This window comes from Poecilia latipinna, unplaced genomic scaffold (genome assembly GCF_001443285.1).
Source record: "Poecilia latipinna isolate Pla-1442-1.1 unplaced genomic scaffold, P_latipinna-1.0 Scaffold828, whole genome shotgun sequence".
NCBI classification, from domain to species: domain Eukaryota; kingdom Metazoa; phylum Chordata; class Actinopteri; order Cyprinodontiformes; family Poeciliidae; genus Poecilia; species Poecilia latipinna.
Genome location: NW_015113444.1, coordinates 188038 through 197715, shown reverse-complemented (window position 1 = coordinate 197715; position 9678 = coordinate 188038). Strand labels below are relative to the sequence as shown.

Below are 9678 nucleotides of genomic sequence, written 5' to 3'. Positions count from 1 at the left end.
ATATGTTTAATATTATTCCTTTGCTCACAGTGTTATAGTCTTCTGATAATCTTATTTATCTTATGCTGAAATTCACTTCCAAAAATAATATGAATAAGAACATATTTTGGACAAATTTATTTTAAAATTGAATGTAGAACCAAGTAGAAAGGGAATGAATAATAGTCACGTATTTCTCCAGAAGAAAGGGAATGGACTACATATTTATGCCTATCTTTATTCCATTTTCGAGAAATTAGGGAGTCGGTGTGCCATTATGTTGGTACATGTGTAGAATAAAGGTGTACATAATTCATTTTGGATGTAGACTAAAAATAAATAGTTAATAAAAATGTCTCATTATATATATATATATATATATATATATATATATATATATATATATATATATATATATATATATATATATATACATACAGTATGTGTAATGTTCATGCAATTTATTGTAAATACAGACTTACCACTATACGTCCATTCAGCACCTGAAAAAATAAATGAATAAAATTGTGGTTAAAAATACTTAGAAGCGGTAACTTTTAACACTGATAAATGTCAATAATAAAACGTCAATAATAAAAGCAACCATATGTCATCTCATCCGTGAAGCAGATGTATCGATGTGTACTAAGTACACTGGAAATGCTCAGTTTTTGTAGCCTAGACCTTACCGTGAAGGAAGCTGAGGGAAGTCAGCAGCAGGAGCGCGCTGGCGATGAAGCTCAAAATGCGCATCTTGACCTCCTCTCAATACACAACTCCGGGATCTTGGAGCACTCGTCTCCAAAAAGCTCTTTTATACCCATGCTGTTGACACAAACTGACGTCAGAGCATCAACAAACTCGGTGGTAAGAGTCATCTAGGGCACCGGAGGGTGACAGCCATGCAGCGGCTCCTTTAGGTCTCCACCTCATGCATGAAGTAGCGCAGCAGTAACGCTGAGCGCGGCGCTCTGTCAGGTGAAGTGTGAGCGCTCCACACTGCAGCAACCTGTTGGCGTTATTACGTCCAAGCCACATGTTTACACTCAGAGTATTAAAGTTTTTTTTTATTATTCCAGTTTTATTACATATTTTAAACAGTGTACCGAAATGCTACTCCTTTCCACTGCAACGTTTTCTTGCAGATTATTAATTCGTTCTCCGTACAGAGAATGAGTCTGTATGAATCTATGTCGTACATGATGATGCATTCTGTGGCCAGCACTTTCCATTTTATGATAAAAAAAAATGTCTAGACTTATGGTTGTCTAGACATTTGGAGAAAATTTATTAACAGTAAATGTTGGATTATTGGGACTTTTATGATGTTGGTTTTGATTCGTTAAGTCATTCAAGTGTAAAGTGACATTCAGTAATAACCCGGCTTACATTCTGCTGCAAGAAAGATCATGAAGTGTAGCTTGTTATTCTATTCTTTGAACTTTTTCACGTTTTTTTGTCTCGTTAACACATTTTAGATTGATTTTATGTCATAAATTAACATCGAAGAAGAGCATAATTGTTACGTAGAGCTGAATTAGGGTAAAAAGAAAAATAGGAAAGAATGTGGTGCAAATACCACTTGTTACAGAATCAATATTTTGGCACCTGGTGCATAGCTACAGGTCATTCACATTGGACTGAGAGGAAGTTTAGACTACTTATCAGGCACTGGAAGAGAGACCAGTTCGGCTGTTTATTCAACTGTTTATTCAAAAACAGTTTTGAATAAATTACCAATGGAGAGAAACAGTTTTGTAGTCTTTAATCCTCATATTAAACAAACACACTGAGGTGTTTTTTTTTTTTTTTGTTTTTTTTTAACTCAACAGCTACATAATAGTTGGAACACATTAAATGATCATTATTGATGTATATTGCAATGATTATGTCATTTTCCTCTGTTCTTTCTGTTCTATAATCATATAAGATCTAAACCTCCCCTTGAGATTGTTTGCATCTTGATCATAATTATCTTGGACTAATGTTGGGATAAAGGTCTGCAAAAGCCTATCTTGGCAGCCAATTAGCAAAGATTAAAGGAACGGCACCTGGAATAGTAGTTAGACAACCACATACAACTGGAACTAGTGTAAAGTGTTTAGAGTAAAGTGGATTCAGGTGTTAGAATGGCTGATATTCTACACCTTAATTCAAGGGAGGATCAAAACAAGACTTGGAAACCGATGGTGTCATATGCTCGCCAACCTGACTAAGCTGCAGCTGTTTTTGGATAAATGAACAAAGACTTTAGTCTTCAGATGTGCAAAGTTTAATTCAAAAATACTTTATTGATCTCAGAGGGAATTTGAATAAGTTGGTATAGAAATATACGCCAAAGGATTGTAACTACAGCAAAAACATAATTATACAAAGTATTGAATCAGGAGGGTTTGTACAAATGCTAGCTGCAGTTTCCAAATTGTTATTTATGAGACAGTTTTAAAAACCACAAATCCCTTTACACCAACTTTATAGCTATGCACTCCTTTTGCATTAGTCACATGAAATCTAAATAAAACGCTTTGCACTTGGAGGTGTTAATGCAACAAAAAGTGAAAGAAAATGAAGGGACGACAATACTTATGAATAGAATCAGATGTATGCACGTCTGAATATTTTTTTTATTTGTCTTTATTTGCTATTTCTCTTAATGATTTTGTGTTTTCTGAGGTTTTGATTTTGCTTGTCAAAGCCAGTTTCTGCTATCTGTTGTGCTTGTGATATATTTATCTTTTGTAGTGTACTTAAATTAGATGTTGATTTGTGGACTTACTGTTGATTCAGTATCTTTGTCACCACAAAGATACTGTGTTCTTTTATCTCTTTTTATCTCTTTCCTAGCTAAAAGCCCACATCGCAACTCTGTGTAATTGTTATGTGCTTCGGGCACATTATGATTTTTCTTTCTTTTTTTTTGTTTTGTTAGACCTTGATTAAATGACTTTTTGTATATATATTTTGGACTTTTAATAATTTCTTTTTGGTCATTTAATTACGTTAATTTGTGGTGCTGTTGGTCCGCCTATAAATAGGCTGGCTTTCGGCATGTAGGGGCCTCCCCTCCATTCCCGCCTGGGCTCCGCCTTTCCGCACGCTAGACCAGCCGCTGTGGGCCGCAGCTGAGGCTTCCAGCCTGCCATGTGGTACCTTTGTTAGCTTTTGTTTGTTTTTTCCGTTGTGTGTTTGGCCTGGTGGGACCGGTTGTCCTGTTTTCGATTTTTCTTTTGCATTAGGTTCTTTTGTTTCTAGTCCGGTACTAGTAGGGGCTTCGACGGCCCTGTATAGGGTTGGCCCCCTGCTGTACCGTTTTGTTCTGTTTGACCGGCTCACCAGGTCCAACTTTCTGTTACTACTTTTGGGGTTTTGTTTCTTTATTTTTTGGGACACGGGATTTGAGGGCTCGAACTTCGTTTTCTCCTCAGGAAATCAGAAGATGCTGACCTGAGAAAATCAAAGTTAAGAGAATTTATAAATAAAATCATTTTGGTTGAACCCTCATCTGTTGTCTCGTGTCCTCAGATATGTTGTGCCCTTGGTGGACGTAACAGTAATTCAGTCTTGAAAACTGTAATAAAGCAAGGACAAGGAGCTTGAATGTACAATGTGTGTCAAACCACAAAATGGCACTAGAAGCTAACACTTCTTCAGGTCAACTAGGGTCAGATGTAGAAAGAGCACATCTCAAAAAAAAAAAAAAAAAAAAAAAAAAAAAAGAAGCTGTTGAGCTGTTAGCCTGTGCATTGACTCATTACTGTCCCCGTACATTCTGCAGCAGGAATAGAATTTATTTTATCTGCATATTTTATAAAAATGAGTAACAAAAGAATCAACAAATATATGCAATATGCTTTTGAATCCTATAGATCCACTTTACTGAGTGAAACAAAAAGTCAAATGGTGGTTGGTTAAAAAAAGTAAATATACAGAGCATTTGTACTTTACAGCTTTGCCTCACACCAGACAGTACAAAAAAAAAAAAAGCAAGATGAAGAGTCTTGTGTATTTGGCAATTGTTCTGTCAATATGTCACATCAATCACTCAGTAAACCCAGGTATGCAACTCTTCTTTTTATATATAAACTAGTTAACCCATTTCATGTAATTGTGTGGTGTTCCACACTACTCTTTATTTAAGGACTGACCAGAACTGTTATGGGGAGTTACTAAAAATAGTATTTACAACTGTGTATACTAAGCAACAAATATTATTTACCCTCTCCTACTTGCGCTGAGCTCACTGATTCATTTTCTTTCACTGTAATTTTGAAAATTTTTAAACAATGAGATTATTCTGTTTGAGTCTGACTGCTACAATCTACATCTAACTGGTTTCTGTAAACAACATGTCAGTTTTGAAAAGAGAATGTTTAAGTAAACTCCCTTGGTGGAAATTGACAAAAACCAAGTGGTATACACATTTCTGGCTTTTTTTAAATGATCATCATTACAAGAGGTAGTAGGTGTTTGGTACTGAGGTGGATTAAACATTGGTTGCGTTTTATTACCCCTGCAGAAACCTTTCCACACAGAAAATCTCCAGATTTCAACTATTAAGTAAGATTTTACTCAGATAAATCTAATTTGCAGTTTATTTTATCATCATGATGCAGGTCATGGAACAAACTTCACAAATGCTTTGTAGTATTATGCCAAACACGATTGCTGCAAACCCTTTCAACTACAGAGGCCAGGGAGGAAATGTGAATCATTTTTTCAACGAGAGAGCGTGCATGAGAACCTGTTCAACAAATACAGAGGGATCTCTACCCCAGCAATGATGAGAATATTTAGTCCATATATATTGGGGGAAAATTTTGATTTACCGTGGCACAGTTCATTTTTGGAGGTGGATGGTTTTTCAGTTTATTCAGGCATGAGCAATAAAGAAAAAAAAAACAAAAACATTATGGACTACTGGCTCCAACTTCTCTCCTACAGGATAAGATTAGAAAAGGCAAGTGAACATGACATGTCACACAACTTTTAATATTGTAATTTAAGTCATTGATAACTAATTCAAAAATCAATTAGGTAAGCTTCTTCTAACCTTTCCTAACTCAAGTAAAAACTTGAAGAGAGACTTTATTAAATCTGCAGAATATATGAAAAAGCTGAAATAAACAGAAGTAGTTGGTGAATATGACTACTCTTTAAAGTTTGAATGGTGTTTCTAGCTGTAAGTACGTGGAAGTACTTAGCTGTGAAAAAGTGCAATGTTTTTAGCAGAATTTTTCAGAAATTATGGGATGTTCCCCATTTGGGGCCAAGATGATCACACAAATATTTTATAAGCTATTGGTACCAATGTTATTTCCATCTTTGCAGTAATTAATGAACATTCAAGAGTTCTGTGTGAGTTGCCAAATTAAAAAGTAATAAAATTCAGGATGGGTAAATCCTTTTTATTCCATGTTCATCCTGATAAATGCATAAACATCGTATTTGAGCTGACATAACAAGGCTTCAGTTCACATTTATTGCAATATGGATCTTAGCATGTCTATCTACGCTCAAATATCACAACCTATGAACTTTTTTTTATGACAGTACCACTGTTACAGAGAGGAACTCTCTAGTGTTCCCATTAACTTCAGTTTCGATTGACAGAGTTATCATTAGGACAATACATGTCCAAAGGTCAATAATGGGCACCCACTCCCATCGTAGTTTATATCCCTCATTCACTCCAGGAAAGACAGCACAAAGACAAGCAGCAAAATGAAGACACTTCTGCTGTTAGGAATTTTTTTGTCAGCACTTCACACCAGCAACTCACAAAGACAAGGTATGGCTGTATTTTTTTTGTTTTTCTTTTTAATTTTTTTCTTAAAATGAAAGATAATTTAAAGATAATTAGGAATACATGTCGTAGAGTTGAAGCTAGCTTTCTATAATCTAGACCAGCACACGGGCGTATGCGTTTTTGCAAGAGTATGGAACTGGTTGCTGAATTCAGTCTGATTTATGTTGTTCGCTTGAGCTGAATGAGCTAATTTCAACGACACTGTAATCTCCAAGGTACGACTTCACCTTGAGTTATTTTGGTGTGACTTGGGTGTTATTTTTCCTGAGGCAAGGGACGACTGAAACTGTAGACATGGACTAACAGGACAAAACAAGTCAGTTCAGCAAAAGTCTGTTGAGTTTACAGGTAAAAACTAAATATTACCCTTTAAACAGCTATTACTACATTATCATTGTACCTTTGTGTCATGTTCATGTTATGTCTTGAAGCTCAAATTATAGTATTTTGTGATTGTTTATTTTGCTGAAAATGTTATATATATATTCTCCTGCTTGTGCTAAGCTGACCAGACATTTTCTACCTCTGTAATTCAAAACCTTTACACACGACTCACCTTAGTTCTGCACCTGAATGTAAGCTGAGCTGAAACAAACCTTTATCTTCACTTAAAGATACAGGTTAGAGTTAGAACCCAAATGGTCTTCGTTTTCCAGATTTTCATTTTGTTAAAGAGTGTCAATTACATAGGTGACCTGCCTATATTAAATTTACTTTTGTAAAAAAGAACTGCTTGAAACACACTTCTTTTCTGTGAAGCCCATAAAGAGCAACATGGCTGAAAAATATATGACACTTTTTATTGCTGCTGTAAAACAGGGAGTGGGTCTCTGGTGATCATGCTAGTTAAACATTAGTTATAGATTTACAAAAATGTTTGTTTAAGCATGCATTATTCTGAACAAAAAAGAGAACTTGACTGTTTTGAAAATAAAAGTATCCTTAAACTTATCTTTTTGTCATTCAACAGAATTCTGCAATCTGCCCCAGGATCCAGGTCAAGGCTCAACTTTCACGTTTTCTGTGTATTACAACCCTGAAGAAGACAAGTGCTTGCCTTTCTTCTACCAAGGCGAGGGAGGAAACGCCAACCGTTTCCGAAGTGAAAGACAGTGCATGAGAAACTGTTCATTCAATTTTGAGACGTTGTACCCAACAGATGGTGAGAAGATTTTTTTTTATAAGCAAAATAAAAATTACCTGATTTAAAAGTTCATTTTATTTTCACCACTTCTCAGCTGTAAATATGAATCATGGCAAATATAACTGCTGAACATCCTTCATGCCGTTGGTGGACTTTGGAGTTAGAACTCACTGATAACAGTTTAATGGCCTAAAGAACCATGACAAAACAACTAAGCCTTTTTGAATGGGAAAGACAAAAGAAATGCTCCTCAACAATATTCCACATAACATATTATTTTTCTGTTAACAGAAAGGATTTGGGGAGTTTTTTAAATGTAATGCCAGGAGGCCACTCTTCTCTACAATTTGTAGCAATTATGCGCCACCAAGTGGTGAAAATCTAAGACAGACAGACAGACAGACAGACTGACTGACCGATTGACTGATTATCTTGAAATTAATTGTATCTTCTGTTAACAGAAACTGAAGCTTGTCACTTTAAATATGCGCCTGGAGGGTGTAACAGTAAACGCCTCAGATACTACTACGATGCCATTCATGACAAATGCAAAACATTCTTTTGGACTGGATGTTTTGGAAATGGAAACAGATTCTTTGACTTAGAGAGCTGCAATAGGACCTGCGTTGGCATTCATGGTGAGCTAATAACTATCTCAAGTTGTGTACTTGTTTTTTTGTTTTTTTTTAATTTTTAACATGTTAATGTTGATCCATCTGGTTTTTAGATGAAGGGGATGAGGCTGAGGAGGATGAACCGGACACTCCTATTAGTAAGTGGAGACGGGGACAAATGTCTTCAGTGACTGAATAAATGCTTGTTTGCCTTTATTGAAATTCTTATTGGTTGCCAAGTTGGAGATTCTACCAATATTTTCAATAATTTACAATTTACACACTAGTTTAACAGCTGCCTTTTCCAACAGCCATCATCTTTGCGGTTCTGCTTTCCATTGTCATTTTTGCTGTCTTGTTAACTGTGATTCTCCTCGTAGTGAAGTCAAAGTAAGTCTGCTTTTTGTTCTTCTCTTTCATATTCTGTCAAGTATTTTAACTCAACAGTATGTGTTTTAATGGTATTTTTTCTGATGGACTGATGAAAAGTAGAGCATACTTGAGAATTGAAAGTAAAATAATACCTATTTTCAAATGATTTTTTTTACAAAACAAATCTGAAAAGTTTTCTAAAACTCTCTTTGCAGCAAATTGCCCAAAGAAGTCCTCATGATTAGTCAATGTGAATCCACTTGAGTTTATTTAACATAAGGATAAACACAGCTTCTTGACCTGTAAAGATCAAGAAGCACACCTTGTGTTGTGGGAAAACAAAATTGCACATTCCCCCTGACTTAGCATCCCCACTTTGATGCATAGTGGTGGCAGTATCATAGTGTGGAAATATATTTGTTGGGGAGAAGGAACATGTTTAGACCTGATGGGGAGAAGGATGGATTTAAATATACACCAGTCCTGCAAAAAACTTGAGATGGAAGTGGAGGTCTACTGTGCAGTAAGGGGAAAACCTTAATACATGGTACAGCCATAGAACACGAATGGCCTAAATCTGAGAATCTGCAGCAATAATTGAAAATTCTTGCATATGGACTCTGTCTAATTTTGACTGAGCTTGAGCTATTTTGCATAGAGGACTGGGTAAAAATATTAATCTCTGCAGAAAGGATTGATTCAGAACGCTTATTCAAAGGGGGCTGGATACGCATACCATGCTTTTTTTGCATTTATATATATAAATATAATAAATAAAACATCATATGTCATTTTTCTTCCTTTTCACAATAATGTGCTTCTGTTACTAATTTAGAAAATTTTTACAAAATATATTAATGTTTGTGGTATGAAAAAATGTGAAAAAGTCAATTTTTTGCATGTATTTCATGATTTATTGCACTTTTGTAGGAAAAAACACCAAAAGAAGAAAGCCAAGGAGTCCCAGGCTGACGCACCACTTCAGGGGAGTGGGATAGAAATGACATAGGAAGGCTCCTTTTCTCCAAAAAACTGTTTTTTTTTTTTACCTGGTTGCCATTAAGAACTAAGTTTTGTGGGTAACACTTTATTTGAAGGGGGTTGAATAAGACTGTCATGACACTTTTCATAAACATGACATAACACCTGTCATGAACATGAATAAGCCTTCATGAATATTTATAACTGTTGTCATAAAGCGTCATTTTAATACAAAGTTGACATTATTCAAAATGTCTTTGTTATGACAACTTGACATTAACCAGGAAATCATTACTGTTTAAACTTTACCTTTAATAACATAACGTTACCTAATTTTTAAAGTGCAATCAATAATACTTTTATAACAAATTTATATCAGTAATGATTTCTTGGTTAATGTCAAGTTGTCATAACAAAGACATTTTGAATAATGTCAACTTTGTATTAAAAGTGTCATAATTTACTGAATGACGCTTTATGACAACAGCCATAAATATTCATGAAGGCTTATTCATGTTCATGACAGGTTTTTATGACGGTGACATGTCAGTCTTATTCAACCCCCTTCAAATAAAGTGTTACCGTTTTGTGTCCTAAAACCAAATGCATATTTTTTTCTGTCCCTGAGAACTACACTCTAAATTCCATTTTAAAAAAAGCAGATATTTTCTTTTAATTAGAGTTGTTTAATTTAGGTTACATGCTAAGAGATGTTTTTTTTACTTTTCATAGATTTAACCAATGTTTTCAACTTTTGAAGCAAGACATTTAAAATGCAATCA

General features: G+C 35.0%; 2 protein-coding genes across 3 annotated transcripts in view; one reads left to right on the top strand and one right to left on the bottom strand.

The window, feature by feature from the left end:
- The window catches only part of ca12 (carbonic anhydrase XII), a 29804-nt gene extending 28850 nt beyond the window's left edge, over nucleotides 1-954 (bottom strand). Inside the window, exons 1-2 of one of the 2 annotated variants that reach the window (XM_015047482.1) lie at nucleotides 669-954; nucleotides 462-482 (exon numbers count right to left, since the gene is read on the bottom strand). In XM_015047482.1, the coding sequence (XP_014902968.1) occupies nucleotides 462-482; nucleotides 669-732 (85 nt within the window). In that variant the 5' untranslated portion in view covers nucleotides 733-954. The remainder of the gene's footprint in view (nucleotides 1-461; nucleotides 483-668) is intronic. The other variant, XM_015047484.1, reaches the window with a different exon arrangement.
- A 4361-nt stretch (nucleotides 955-5315) lies between these two features.
- LOC106956553 (kunitz-type serine protease inhibitor bitisilin-3) lies at nucleotides 5316-9521 on the top strand. Its single transcript, XM_015047468.1, has 7 exons — nucleotides 5316-5767; nucleotides 6756-6947; nucleotides 7391-7567; nucleotides 7657-7701; nucleotides 7855-7933; nucleotides 8846-8985; nucleotides 9480-9521. Exons 1-6 carry the CDS (start codon nucleotides 5701-5703, stop codon nucleotides 8922-8924), a joined length of 639 nt encoding a protein of 212 aa, XP_014902954.1. The 5' UTR covers nucleotides 5316-5700; the 3' UTR covers nucleotides 8925-8985; nucleotides 9480-9521.
- The last annotated feature ends 157 nt before the right edge of the window (nucleotides 9522-9678 follow it).

Bases quoted from the DNA above. Each gene is read 5' to 3' on its own strand.
- LOC106956553 (XM_015047468.1), top strand. From the start codon at position 5,701: ATGAAGACACTTCTGCTGTTAGGAATTTTTTTGTCAGCACTTCACACC. The intron at 5,768-6,755 runs GTATGGCTGTAT...GTCATTCAACAG, and splicing joins CAGCAACTCACAAAGACAAG to AATTCTGCAATCTGCCCCAG. The intron at 6,948-7,390 runs GTGAGAAGATTT...TTCTGTTAACAG, and splicing joins GACGTTGTACCCAACAGATG to AAACTGAAGCTTGTCACTTT.